This window comes from Colobus angolensis, unplaced genomic scaffold (genome assembly GCF_000951035.1).
Source record: "Colobus angolensis palliatus isolate OR3802 unplaced genomic scaffold, Cang.pa_1.0 Scaffold52, whole genome shotgun sequence".
Classification (NCBI taxonomy): Eukaryota; Metazoa; Chordata; class Mammalia; order Primates; family Cercopithecidae; genus Colobus; species Colobus angolensis.
Genome location: NW_012118710.1, coordinates 9,469,445 through 9,484,126, shown reverse-complemented (window position 1 = coordinate 9,484,126; position 14,682 = coordinate 9,469,445). Strand labels below are relative to the sequence as shown.

General features: G+C 49.8%; 1 protein-coding gene across 2 annotated transcripts in view; it reads right to left on the bottom strand.

Moving 5' to 3' along the window:
• Positions 1 to 1,319: 1,319 nt before the first annotated feature.
• The window catches only part of DUSP26 (dual specificity phosphatase 26 (putative)), a 20,061-nt gene continuing 6,698 nt past the window's right edge, over positions 1,320 to 14,682 (bottom strand). Inside the window, exons 2-5 of one of the 2 annotated variants that reach the window (XM_011960723.1) lie at positions 9,392 to 9,501; positions 7,000 to 7,296; positions 3,556 to 3,770; positions 1,320 to 2,203 (exon numbers count right to left, since the gene is read on the bottom strand). In XM_011960723.1, the coding sequence (XP_011816113.1) occupies positions 2,004 to 2,203; positions 3,556 to 3,770; positions 7,000 to 7,296; positions 9,392 to 9,501 (822 nt within the window). In that variant the 3' untranslated portion in view covers positions 1,320 to 2,003. Of the gene's footprint in view, positions 2,204 to 3,555; positions 3,771 to 6,999; positions 7,297 to 9,391; positions 9,841 to 14,682 lie in introns of those variants that run through there. The other variant, XM_011960724.1, reaches the window with a different exon arrangement.

Below are 14,682 nucleotides of genomic sequence, written 5' to 3'. Positions count from 1 at the left end.
CCTTCCTTCCTTCCTTCCTTCCTTCCTTCCTTCCTCTTTCTCTCTCTCTCTTTCTCCCTTTCTCTCTTTCTCTCTTTCTTTCTCTCTCTCTCTCTCTTTCTTTCTTCTTTCTTTTTGAGATGGAGTCTAGCTTTGTCTCCCAGGATGGAGTGCTGTGGCATGATCTTCGCTCACTGCAATCTCCACCTCCTGGGTTCAAGTGATTTTCCTGCCTCAGCCTCCCAAGTAGGTGGGATTACAGGTGTGCACCACCATGCCCAGCTAATTTTTATATTTTTAGTAGAGACAGGGTTTCACCATGTTGGCCATGCTGGTCTTGAGCTTCTGATCTCAAGTGATCCACCCACCTCGGCCTTCAAAAGTGCTGGAATTACACGCATGAGCCACCACACCCAGCCTCTTTTCTTTTTCTTTTCTTTCTTTTCATTTCTTTTCTTTTTGAGACATGGCCTTGGTCTGTTGCCCAGGCTGGGATGCCGTGATGCCATCACAGCTACTGTAGGCTCAACCTCCTGGGCTCAAGCCATCCTCCCAAGTCAGCCTCGTAAGTAGCTGGGACTACACGTATGCTCTACCCCACCTGGCTAATTTTTAATTTTTATAGAGATAGGGTCTCACCATGTTTCCCAGGTTGACCTCAAACTCTTGGGCTGAAACAATTGGCCCTCCTCGGTTTCCCAAAGTGCTAGAATTATAGGCATGAACCACCATGCCTGGTGGTGTTATATTTCTTAACACCAAGGCATGTGAATAGAGACTTTTTTTTTTGTTTTTTTGTGTTTTTTTTGAGATGGAGTCTCGCTCCCATCACGCAGGCTGGAGTATAGTGGCGCGATCTCGACTCACTGCAACCTCCACCTCTGGGGTTCAAGCCATTCTCCTTCCTCAGCCTCCTGAGTAGCTGGGATTACAGGTGTGCGCCACCATGTCCGGCTAATTTTTGTAGTTTTAGTAGAGATGGGGTTTCGCCATGTTGGCCAGGCTGGTCTTGAACTCCTGACCTCATGTGATCCACCTGCCTCGGCCTTCCGAAGGTACAGGGTGTGTCCTCTGAACAGCAACAGAGTTTGTTGCAAACCTGAAATTTCTGGTCCTCTGCTGCCCCTTTGTGGACTAGCTGGAAACAACAGCCCAAGATATCACTGTAAGGAGCATGAAATTGGACTTGGGAGAAAGGGCATGAGAAGAACTGGCGGAGGTTTGAAGGCTGGTGGAGGATACGAGGGAGTCAGGAATTGTCCTTTTCTCCAGCAAGGCTGGGGTTCCCAGGAGAGAGGCCTAGAACTCTTTCAAACTGTCAATGACTTCAAGAAACTCTCTTCTTTTTCATGATCTTTATTTTTCCTCGAGACACTTGGATCCAGTAAGCGAGTGACCATCTCAAGACTGCCAGCCATGCACCTCTGTACATTTTTGGCCCCAAGCAGCAGCCATGGGCCTAGTACCAACCCTCACACGCTAGCTACCTCCTCCCGCGCTTGGAGTGGAAACTCTGTGGGGCTCTCTCTCTGGTTCTGCAAGCTTTTCACACCATCTCTTTGCTGTCTGTCTCTATGCTAGGGGTTTCGCACAACTCTACACCATTGCATTCATGCCTGCTGCATCCCTGACTTTCTGCACAAGTGCAGGGCAGAGATGGCCCTTTTGTTTTGGTGAGGGAGAGAGGGGAACACTTGGGCACAAAGAGGGGAAGGGACTGTGAATCCCGGGGAGCACCCTGGCCAGATCCCAGTGGTGTTTGAATCCCAGGACCATCTTTCATCTACAGCTTAGCTGCCTCCTTCCCTGGTCAACCCTTCCTGGGTGCCCATCCACCACACTGCCCAACCTCACTCCCCGTTCCCTCCCACAAAGAGTGACAGTGGCCTGGGGCTCGGCCTCTCCTGACCCCAGGGGAGGATGGGTGATCTGGGCCTCCTGCTACCTGCCACCTGGGCCTCCTATCTCCAGCTGGGAGCCAGGGACCCACCCACAGGTCTGGCCTGACCTCTCTCCCCCTCCCCTCATGCTTCTAGACCCTGCCGCAGCCTGCGGTCCAGGGCCAGGAGCTGCCTCAGGAAGCCCCGGTTGGGGATGATGCCTCGGTGGTCTTTGACTTTCTTGATGGCCTCCACAAGGGTGAGGTGGTGGTACAGCATGAGGTAGGCCAGTACCAGGGTGGCAGATCGGCTCACGCCCACGGCACAATGCACCAGGATCTTCCCTGAGAGGAGAGACACAGAGAGAGAGAGCTTCGAGACTGCTTGTGGCAGCTTGGAAGAGGCTGGGGAAAGGGTGACATAGGGCCAGGCACAGTGACTCACGCAGGTAATTCCAGCACTTTGGGAGGCCGAAGAGGGCAGATCGCCTGAGGTCAGGAGTTCGAGACCAGCCTGGCCAACATGGTGAAACCCCGTCTCTAATAAAAATATAAAAGTCAGCAGCTGGGTGTGGTGGCACATGCCTGTAATCCTAGCTACTCAGGAGGCTGAGGCAGCAGAATCGCTTGAACCCAGGAGGCAGAGTCTGTAGTGAGCCAAGATGGTGTCATTGCACTCCAGCCCAGGCAACAAAAGCGAAACCCCGGCTCAAAAAAAAAAAAAAAAAAAAAAGGGCGACATGGACAGGGAAGAGGAAGACAGGTAAGTGCAGGTGCATGAAGACAGGAATGGGTGCAGATGAGTGGATGTTACGAATGCAGATCCCTGGCAAAAGGGGAGAGGCCTGGACAGAATGAGAGAAAGGTGACATGTAGTGACTCAGTGTTCATAAACCTAAAAGGGGTCAAAGGTGGAGACTCACCACTGATGTAAGAGACAGCTTTGCATAGAGTAGCGTGAATGAATCAATTAAAAACACTGTCGTGACTAGCCCCTTCCTCTATCTCCTCACCATTCTAGCTTGTTATTCTCAACCATTGAATATATATATATGTATTTAGAGACAGGGTCTTGCTCTGCCTCTCAGGCTGAGTGTAGTGGCACAATCATAGCTCACTACAACCTTGAATTCCTGGGCTCAAGAAATCCCCCTGCTGGCTGGGTGCAGTGGCTCACGCCTGTAATTCTAGCACTTTGGGAGGTCGAGGCGGGTGGATCACCTGAGGTCAGGAGTTCGAGACCAGCCTGGCACACATGGTGAAACCACGTCTCTATTAAAAATACAAAAATTAGCTGGATGTGGTGGCGCGCCCCTGTAATCTCAGTTACTCGGGAGGCTGAGGCAGGAAAATCACTTGAACCCGGGAGGCGGAGGTTGCAGTGAGCTGAGATCACGTCACTGCACTTCAGCCTGGGTGACAGAGTAAGACTCCATCTCGAAAAAACAAAAAAGAAAAAGTCGATCACATATAATCTTGCCACCCAGGTATAACTTGACACTCTTAACATTTTTGATAATTTCCTTCTTGTCTTTTTCTGTATTGCTCTAAAAAAATGGTTGAGATATTTTTTTCTTTCTTACCAAGATCCTGAGCATTTTGTCATGTCGCTAAAATCTCACTCCACTCTCAGACCCCTGGACTTCCCCAAATTCCAGGTACCCTGTTCTTTCCTGCTCCCGACATTCCCCTGCTACCTCCTGGCTGGCTCAGTGCCCGGTGGATGAAGTCGGCCGCTGTCTGGAAGTGGATGCTCATGTCAAAGGCTGGCGAGTCGTGGGCCTCAACACCCAGGTAGCGGATGCCCAGCCCCTCATAGGCCTCGGGCGTGCCTCGCCACCGGCTGTGTGAGGCATTGAGGACGTGCGTAATGCCCAGGCGGCGAAGCTCCCGACGGTTGTTAGCCATATCCCTGCAATGAGTAGAGGTTAAAGGAAGAGTGGGAAAGCCAGGTTGTTGGGGAAGACTCCCTTGAGTACACCCTGTTAATTTCCTGAATCCTATTGTTGATTCTTTTTTGTTTGTTTGTTTGAGATGGAGTCTCGTTCTGCTTCCTAGGCTATAGTGCTCACTGCCACCTCCATCTCCTGGGTTCAAACGATTCTCCTGCCTCAGCCTCTTGGGTAGCTGGGATTACAGGCACATGCCACTACATCCAGATACTTTTTGTATCTTTAGTAGAGATGGGGTTTTACCATGTTGGCCAGGCTGGTCTTGAACTCCTGACCTCAAGTTATCCTACCACCTCAGCCTTCCAAAGTGCTGGGATGATAGGCGTGAGCCACCATGCCTGGCCTCCTGGATCCTACTATTGGCCTAAGCACACTACTTTACTTACTAGTGACCCAGAAGGGAGGAATCAAGATGGGCAATGACTTGGAGTCTTGTCCTGTGAGCCGTGGTTGAAAGTATAGGGGATATTTTGCTTGGAGAAGAGAAGACTAAGGGGATGGGGTAAAAATAGCCATAATAGAACTGAAAGTGTGTTTTCTGGAATTGGGATTGTCTTGGATCTGTAGGGTTCTCAAGGCTAGAATGAGGATCAAGGAATTAAAGCCCCAGGGAAGCAGATTTCATTTTTTTGAGGGGGAGAGGGGGGACAGAGTCTTGCTATGTCTCCCAGACTGAAGTGCAATGGTGCAATCTCGGCTCACTGCAACCTCTGCCTCCCAGGTTCAAGCAAATCTCCTGCCTCAGTCTACTGAGTAGCTGGGATTACAGGTGCCCACCACCATGCCCAGCTAATTTTTGTATTTTTAGTAGAGATGCGATTTCACCATGTTGGCCAGGCTGGTCTTGAACTCCTGACCTCATGATCCACCCACCCAGGCCTCCCAAAGTGCTGGGATTATAGGCGTGAGCCACTGCGCCTGGCCAGCTGATTTCAATTTCATACAAGGAAGTACATTCTAATGGTGGAGTCTAGCTGAGGAAAGGGTGGAGCACCTCGGGAGAGAGTGGTTTTCCTGTCCCTGGGGTATTCAGGCAGAAAGAGGAGATGGCCGTGCAGCCATGGATGCTGCAGAGGGGAAATGAATGTCAGGCAAATTGTTCTGCTCATTTCATCGGTCCTGCTCACCCTGAGATAGTAGGGTTCTGACATCCATTCCACACGTAACTCCCCTGTGTCTCTGCTCTTGTTGACACCCAGAACCCTCTTGTGTTTTTGCCAGATATTCCGTGGCTCACATTTACCATGTTTTTTTGTTTTTGTTTTTGTTTTTTTGTTTTTTGTTTTTGAGATGGTGTCTTGCTCTGTCGCCTAGGCTAGAGTGCTGGAGTGCAGTGGCGCGATCTCGGCTCACTGCCACCTCTGCCTCCCGGGTTCAAGCAATTCTCTGCCTCAGCCTCCCAAGTAGCTGGGATTACAGGCGCCCACCACCATGCCAGGCTAATATTTGTATTTTTAGTAGAGACGGGGTTTCGCTATTTTGGCCAGACTGGTCTTGAACTCCTGACCTCGTGATCCACCCGCCTCAGTATCCCAAAGTGCTGGGATTACAGATGTGAGCCACCATGCCTGGCCACATTTACCCTGTTTTATGACGTCGCCTTCAGGTGTTCATCTGGCCCAGACCCTTCAGCTTGGTGGCAGATGCCCCTGGGCACTACAGTCATATCTCAGGGCAAATGTCCTGTCCAGGGCAAACTCCTTAAGCAGTAAGCGCACTGAACTTGAGCCTCTAAGTTCTGGCTCTGCTACTTACAATCTATGTGACCTTGGGCCAGTCACAACTTTTCTGAGCTTTAGTCTCCTCATCTGTAACCCAGGGATAGTGATACCTACCTCACAGGACTGTTGTGAAGATCAAGAGAGATAATGTGTGTGAAAAATATCCTTGTAGGTCAGGCACGGTGGCTCATGCTTGTAATCCCAGCACTTTGGGAGGCCGAAGCGGGTGGATCGCTTGAGGCCACGAGTTCAAAATCAGCCTGGCCAACATGGCTAAACCCTGTCTCTACTAAAAATACAAAAATCAGCTGGGCATGGTTGTGGGCACCTGTAATTCCAGCTATTTGGGAGGCAGAGGCAGGAGAATTGCTTGAACCTGGGAGGCGGAGTTTGTTGTGAGCCAAGATTGGGCCGCTGTAGTACAGCCTGGGTAACAGCGAGACCCTGTCTCAAAAACAACAACAGCGCTGGGCACGGTGGCTCACACCTGTAATCCTAGCACTTTGAGAGGCTGAGATAGGTGGATTGCCTGAGCTCAGGAGCTCAAGACCAGCCTGGGCCTGTCTCTACTAAAATACAAATAAATAATTAGCTGGGCAACATGGTGTGTGCCTGTAGTCCCAGCTACTCTGGAGGCTGAGGCAGGAGAATCGCTTGAACCCGGGAGGCAGAGGTTGCAGTGAGCCAAGATCGCGCCACTGCACTCCAGCCTGGGCAACAGAGTGACACTCAAAAAAAAAAAAAAAAGGAAACCAAAATCAAAACCAAAACAAACCAAAGAAGCAACAAACAAACAAAAAACAAACAAAAAAAACTCCTTGTATAACTTTGAGAGAGAGAAGTGGGGATGGCTCTTCCTTTCATGTTTTTCTCTCCATAGTCCTCAAATTGCAGAATCTCTGTAGGCACTGCCGCTTTGCTTGGTCTCAAGAGAAACCACTGCAGCTTCCTACCTACTGCTCCGGGCTTCCAGTGACTCCCTTTTCCCAGAGATATTGCACAACAGATGGAAGGTCAGAGAAGTCATCTATTGTGCCTGGTATGTAGCACTGGCACGTAATAATAAATATGTGATACATGAATGATATTATTACTGGAACAGAGTCTTTCTGTCCAGAGTTGGGTATTTTTATTTTATTTATTTTATTTTAAAATAATAAGTAAAGATGGAGTCTGGCTTTGTTGCTCAGGCTGGTCTAGAACTCCTGTACTCTAGATACTCCTGCTTCAGCCTCTCAAAGTGCTGGGATTACAAGCAATAGACACTGTGGCCAGAGTTGGGCATTTCAATATCCTGACCAAAATCTCCCAAACCTGCAGACTCTACCCTCGGCCCACGTGCCCTATCCCCTCAATCTTCAACCAGGAACCAATGACACCACTCCATGCCTGTCTGCCACCCCTCTCCTTTCTTACACACACAAACACACACACGCTTTGCCGTGGGCTCAGTCTGCCCGATACATACTGGTCTCCGAGATAGAGGCCTGGCCAGACCTCATCGGCATGGTTACAGGCTGTCTTGCCTGTGTAGAGGAGCCGCTCCAACTCGAAGACATTGAGGAAAGGATGTTGAACGGTTGGCATCTCCTCCAGGGTCCCTCGAGTTCGAACGGGAGACCTTGAGCTACTCCGGGAGAAGCGGGCCATAAAAGTCATGGAAGCCCAAAGCCAGTTACCAGGGCACATCTTAGAGGTGGCAGAAACCGTGGCAGCTGCAGGAGTGGCTGCGGTGATGATGGGTTCTGTCGCCAGGTAGCTGCTGCTGGAAAGGGAAGGGGTGTGAGACACACTTGAGTGAGTCCAGAGCAGCTGCTTCCCTTCCCTGGGCTGGTCCTTCGGGAGAAGATTCTAGAGGGAGAGAAGGTAAAGCCTGGCTCTGGCAGGAGCCTTCAGGGGTGGCTTTTCCTTCAAGCTGCAGCAGCTCCTTTTGCTCAGCTCTTTGGCTCTGCCACGCAACGAGGTGGGAGAGTCACATGTCCTTGTTTACGGGGAGAGGGAGCTGCCCAGCTGCTGGGTTTCTGCTCTGTCACCCCACCCCCACTGCCAGCACGCGCGCAAACACACACACACACACACACACACACACACACACACACACACTTGGCACTTGGGTGGCTGTCCCCACTGCTGGGGATCTTGCCAGCTGGAATCTGGGTCTCATCTGCCTGGGGCTATAGGCAGAGAGCCTAGGGAGCTGGGATGGGGTTGGGGGTACCTTTAGACCCATCCAGAGACAATTAGCAGGGAGACAACAGCAGCTGAGGCCATGACACATGTCAGGCCTGCCACCTCTGTGCCAGAGAGTTAGACTTTAACTCCTTCATGACCTGCCACTGCCTCAGAGATAAACCTGCTATGGGAAGGGTGTGGTGGGTGGGGGATGGGGTGAGTAGAGAATAGCAATAAAGAGGAAGAGTAAGTTTGGGAGAAAAAATACTTGCTGAATGCACGAGCTTATGGAAGAAGGCACCAATCTATGTACACAACAGGCAAACTACCCTCCTTGGATCAGCATTAAGAAATTACTGATCAGATCTCAGCTCTAATGTGAGAATTTCTGAATCGAAGCAGGGTTGGAGTGTTTTGTCTGTGTGTGTCTTGCGGGGAGGGTGACAGAGGTGGATGGTGGGGGAACTGACACAGGGTTGGAGTGTTTTGTCTGTGTGTGTCTTGAGGGGAGGGGGACAGAGGTGGATGGTGGGGGGCTAGAAAGCAGGAAGGAAAGGGATAAATGAAGGAGCTTGCCAGGTCCAGGGGCTCAGAGGCTTAGAATTACCAAGTGTATGGCTGTTGGAGTCAAGTGACCCTACAAAACACACGAGGTCAATAACGAGGGGCTTAGCAGGTGTGTCTCAGATGACCTGTTGAGCTGCAGAGCTGGGAAGGGCCAGTGTTTGAGGCTTGCCCTGGGACCTTCAGGCAGCAAGGCAACAATGGCAAGACCCCTCCCTTCCCATCCTCTCACACCTGTGGTCCTGCCTATTTGAAAGCAGGAGGTCCTGGAGCCTGCAGAATCCCCTCCCACTCCCTTCCCGGCCTCCTGCCAGGGGAACTTCAACTCTATGACCAGCAGTGAGAGGCCATCTTTGTCCACGCTCTGTCCCCATCTCACACCCCTAGCCAGGGCCCAGCTCTCCCTTGCCCCAGTGCCAAGAGAAACCAAGCATTTACAGGGCATTAGAAGAGGGGTTTTAGGACCAGGATTGGTGAGGGAAGATTGGATCTTAGGGTGTTTAGGGAGAGAGAGAGTTTTCAATGGCTGGGTCCAGAAGGAGCACAGAAATATAGCACTACAGCCATCACCATCATCTCCACCACCATCACTATCATCCCTACCACCATCACCACCACCACTATCACCATCACCATCATCTTCTTCTACCTTTGCACCCAGGCCTAAAGACCCCATTACTTTATTACAATACAACCTTTCCTCTTAGAGAGTCTGCTGTCTACGAGATGATGAATGGGATGGGGTAAGCGCGAAGGAGCCCAGGTCTAAGAAGGAGCTTCGTGGGGCTGTTTTTCCCGGGGAGGGGGTGCAGAACCCCCTTTCTGTCCCAGGATACAGCCCTGGGCATTCTCCAATTCCATCCATCGGCTCCAGGTGGCCCGCCGCGCCCTCCCTCCGCCTGCGGTCGCCTTTGTAACAGGTCCATGGCTGTCGCCCCAGTCCTCGCCAACCAGGCAGCCCGGCCTCGCGCGCGAAGGGAGGTCGCCCGGGAGAGCGCGGCTGGCTCGCTGGGCTCGGGTGCCTGCTTCCCGGTCCCCTCCCTCTCCCGTCTCCCCTAGCTGGGCACCTTTCTCCAGCCTGGGGAGCCAGCTGGGAAGGCGAAGGCCCGCCGCAGCCCCTCTACCTCTTTGCAAGCGCTGCGCTGGGCCTCAGTCCGAAAGGAGGATCGCCGGCGCAGACAGCGCCACGGCCATGACGCTCCCGCTGCTGTCGCCGCCGCCGCCGCCGCTGTTTCTGCCCAAGACAGGTTGACAGATTAGCAGCTATTTTTAAGCCATGACACGCACGTCGAAGCAGGGTTCAAATCAGCATGTGCACTGGTGACATACAGGGACTCGGTCTCACATTCAGTGGCCCAAGTCGCCGGCAGCGTGGGCTCCCCAGCAACCCCCGAGGAGCCGGCGCTCCTTACAGACCAGACACGGCCCCGCCGAGCCCCAGCAGCACCCCCTGGAATGCATGCGTGTGTTTTCAGAGCTGCACCAATTACAAAGCGTTTTGCCTAAAGATTACATTATAAGTCATCCCAGGCAGTGTCTTAAACACACACACTCCTCTCAGACAGAATTAACTAATTACATAGACACGATTCTGTGCACTGGCTTATACATGCCTCGGTCTCAAGAAACCGTGTCATAAAGAACAACGGTCCGTGGCCCCCATCAGCCTTCGTTATATGCCATGTACTTCATTTAGCTTAAGACATTTTATCCTCCTCACAAATCTATGAGGGAGGCATGATTACCATTGTCCTAATTTTAGGAAGGAGGCGACCTAGGCACAGAGAGGCTAAGTACTCCGCCCAGGTCACACAGCTCGTTACTGGCAGAGCTGAGCTTGTTCAAACAATGGCAATCTGGATTGCAGTCTATGTCCTTAACCATTCTCTAAACCACAAAATGGAGAAGGCACCATGGATTTCCTTCATTCAGGAAGCCATTTCCACCAGCTCAGCTCATAGTGAACTTCACTTTCCCCAGACTCTCAAAACATTCATCTTCATATTAATTTCTTTCTTTTTTGAGATGCAGTCCCACTCTGTCGCCCAGGCTGGAGTGCAGTGGTGCAATCTTGGCTCACTGCAACCCTGCCTCCCAGGTTCAAGCCATTCTCCTGCCTCAGCTTCCCAAGTAGCTGGGATTACAGGTGCTTCATGCCTGGCTACTTTTTTATATATATGTTTTGTTTGTTTGTTTTTTAGTGGAGACGGGATTTCACCATGTTGACCAGGCTGGTCTTGAACTCCTGACCTCAAGTGATCCGCCCACCTTCTCCTCCCAAAGTGCTGAGACTACAGGCATGAGCCACTGTGCCCAGCCATCTTCATATTGATTTCTCATGTGCTGCCTTCTAGTGACATATTCACTTGATCTGCATGTTTATTGTAAGCACCAAGATTGTAAGCACTTTGAAGGCAGGGACTGTGCTACCTTCCCCAGTGCCTACCTCATTGTGTGAGAGGGAAGTGGGGGAGACGATAAATGTTAGCAGATGATGCTGTTGAGAACTAGGCTGGCTTGAACTCTGGCTGTCTCTTAGAAGAAAGGCAGGAAGTAGATTGGCTCAGACTGAAGCTGATAGTGTCAGCTATATCTGAAACCAGGACTGACTCCATTCCTAGCAGTGGTGGCAGATCAGGTTTCAATCTCTGGATTAGAGAAAGTAGTGGCCAATGTGACAATCCCCGGGTTCCATGACAGGCTGCCATCCACGTTTAACGTACCTCCTAGCCTTTTTTTTTTCCTCTAGGGAAACAAACTTAATTCTTTTCACTTTTTCTTGTCCTTTGTGGTACAGCAGTTTAAATAAGAAATAAAATCCTTGTAATTTAAAACAGAGGCAGGGCATGGAGGCTCATGCCTGTAATCCCAGCACTTTGGGAGGCCAGGGTTGGCAGATCACCTGAGGTCAGGAGTTCAAGACCTGCCTGGCCAACATGGTGAAACCCCGTCTCCACTAAAAAACAAAAATTAGCTGGGCGTGGTGGCAGACGCCTGTATTCCCAGCTACTTGGGAAGCTGAGGTGGGAGAATCGCTTGAACCTGGGAGGTGGAGGTTGTAATGAGCTGAGATCATGCCACTACACTCCAGCCTGAGCAACAGAGCAAGACTCCATCTCAGCAAACAAACAAACAAAAGCAAAAACAAACAAATAATCAAACAAACAAAAAACCCCAAGGAATTGACCTGATAAATTTGAGATTTTAATTTGTGCATCCAGGAAAACCTAGTTAAAACATTTTCACAAAAGGAATTGTGAAAGAGCACTTATAAGAGCAATGTCATTCTTTTTGTTTGTTTGAGACAGAGTTTCGCTCTTTTTGCCCAGGCTGGAGTGCAATGGCATGATGTCAGCTCACTGCAACCTCCGCCTCCCAGGTTCTAGAGATTCTCCTGCCTCAGCCTCTCGAGTAGCTGGGATTACAGGCATGCGCCACCATGACTGGCTAATTTTGTATTTTTTAGTAGAGACAGGGTTTCTCCATTTTGGCCAGGCTGGTCTTGAACTCCCGACCTCAGGTGAACATCAATGTCATTTTAAGTGAAAAGTCTTCAAGATTGGTATGTTGAGAGGATGTTGTAGGTAAAGCTGATCTCAATCTTTGACAAGACTTCTGTTTCAACCCTGCATTGAACTTTTTTCAAAAAGCTGAGAAAATATGGTTTAAAGTACACCACAGACAATGTGCACAGCTGTTTATGGGTAACTATAGAAATTGTCCATGGGCCGGGCGTGGTGGCTCACGCCTGTAATTCCAGCACTTTGGGAGGCCGAGGCGGATGGATCACGAGGTCAGGAGATCGAGACCATCCTGGCTAACATGGTGAAACTCCGTCTCTACTAAAAATACAAAAAAAATTAGCCGGGCATGGTGGCAGGCACCTGTAGTCCCAGCTACTCGGGAGGCTGAGGCAGGAGAATGGCGTGAACCCGGGAGACGGAGCTTGCAGTGAGCTGAGATGCACCACTGCACTTCAGCCTGGGCAACAGAGTGAGACTCCGTCTCAAAAAAAAAAAAAGAAATTGCCCATGGACTGACATATCCGTGAGGATCATTTTCATGAGTTGATCTATAGCCCACTTGATTTCTTTTATTTCTTTTTTTTTTGGAGGCAGGGTCTCAGGCTGGAGTGCAGTGGTGCAATCATAGCTCACTGCAGCCTCAGCCTCCTGGGCTTAAATAATCCTCTTTTAAATGATCCTCTTGCCTCAACCTCCTAAGTAGCTAAGTACAGGCACATGCCACAATGCCTGGCATTTTTTTTTTCTTTTTTTCTTTTTTTTTTTAGACAGAGTCTTGCTCTGTCTCCTAGGCTGGAGTGCAGTGGTGCGATCTTGGCTCACTGCAACCTCTGCCTCCCCAGTTCAAGCAATTCTTGTGTGTCAGTCTCCTGAGTAGCTGGGATGACAAGTGTATGCCACCACACCTGGCTAATTTTTGTATTTTTTTGTAGAGATGGGGTTTCACCATGTTGGCCAGGCTGGTCTCAAGCTCCTGACCTCAGGTGGTCTGCCCGCCTCAGCCTCCCAAAGTGCTGGGATTATAGGCCAGAGCCACCATGCCCTGCCAATCAGCTCATTTAATCTCACCCATGTATTAAACTGGTGTCATCATTCTGGTTGAATACCTGAGAGAGACTGACATTTGGTCAGATTAGTTAACTCATCCACATCTAGTGTGTGGTAGGACATAGGTTCAAACCCAGGGCTATCTTATCTGAAACTTCATTGTTTCAAGACTAGGCTGGAGAATCACTTCCTCTGTAAAGCCTTTTTGGATTCACTCTTTTTTTTTTCGAGACTGAGTCTTGCTCTGTTGCCCAGGCTGGAGTGCAGTGGCAGTCTCGGCTCACTGCAACCTCTACTTCCTGGGTTCAAGCAATTCTCCTGCCTCATGCTCCCAAACAGCTGGAATTATAGGCATGCACTATCACACCTGGCTAATTTTTTGTATTTTTAGAGAGACGGGGTTTCACTATGTTGACCAGGTTGGTCTCGAGCTCCTGACCTCGTGATCCACTTGCCTCAGCCTCCCAAAGTGCTGGGATTATAGGTGTGAGCCGCTGCACCCAGCCTGCATCCGCTCTTTTTTTTTTTTTTTTGAGACCAAGTCTTGCTCTGTCACTGCAACCTCTGCTTCCCCAGTTCAAGCAAGAGTGCAATGGCTCAATCTCAGCACACTGCAACCTCCACCTCTCAGGTTCAAGCAATTCTCCTGCATCAGCCTCCCAAGTCGCTGGGATACAAGAGTGTGCCACTGCGCCTGGCTAAATTTTGTATTTTTAATAGAGACAGGGTTTCGCCATCTTGGCCAAGCTGGTCTCAAACTCCTGATCTCAAGTGATCTGCCCGCCTTGGCCTTCCAAAGTGCTGGGATTACAGGCGTGAGCCACTGTGGCCAGCCTGGATCCACTCTTACTTGTCCATTTCCTTCTTTGTGCTCATATACACTTCCATCAAAGGACCTATGAGCTATATTTGTTTCACTTATTTATATACTTATTTAAATTCATATTGCCCATACTAGAAGCACGAATGGATACACTATGCTGGGATGAACAGATTACAGATGGAAAAATAAGGCTATGGAAAGACAAAGATAGGGCCAGATACTGCAGCTCGTGTGCCTGTAATCCCAACACTTTGGCGGACCGAGGTGGGAGGATTTCATGAAGCCAGGAGTTTGAGACCAGCCTAGGGAACATAGTGAGATGGTGTCTCTACAAAAAATAAAGAATTAGCTGGCCATGGTGGCACACACCTGTAGTCCTAGCTACTTGGGAGGGTAAGGTGAGAGGATCACTGGAGCCCAGGAGTTTGAGGCTACCATGAGTCATGATTGTGCCACTGCACTCCAGCCTGGGTGACTCAAAAAAAAAAGATAAAAATAGATTTCAAAATAGTCTTGAAAGAAGTGATTAAATACATATACAGACAGGGAGGTGTTCAAAAATAGAATGAGAAAAAAAAAAAAAGAATGACCATCAAAATATGACGTACATTAAGGGTCAATTCTAACTTCTACCATTTAATTATGGGTTGGGCTTTATATACATTAGCGAATTCAATCCCATAAATAAATTTAATTAATTCAATTTTACAGTTGAGGAAACAGGTTTAGAGCGCTGGTGGTAAATCCACTCTGAGGTCAGAGAGCTAATGAGTAGAATTTGAGCTTGGATTTCAACCTAGAACTATTTTAAACCAAAGCCTGTGCCTCAAACCACTGTAGCAGACTTGAAGAAAATAGAAGGGTAGTTGTTAAAATGTATTAAGCCCTGCTGTGTGCCAGGCATTTAACAGAAATGGCATGAATCCTTCTCAAGTGACTCTCCTGGCTTTGTCCCTTTGGGGATGTGGCTCCCTGTGGCAGGATCTGCAAGGTGCGGTGTGCACAAAACGTTGGGACCCGC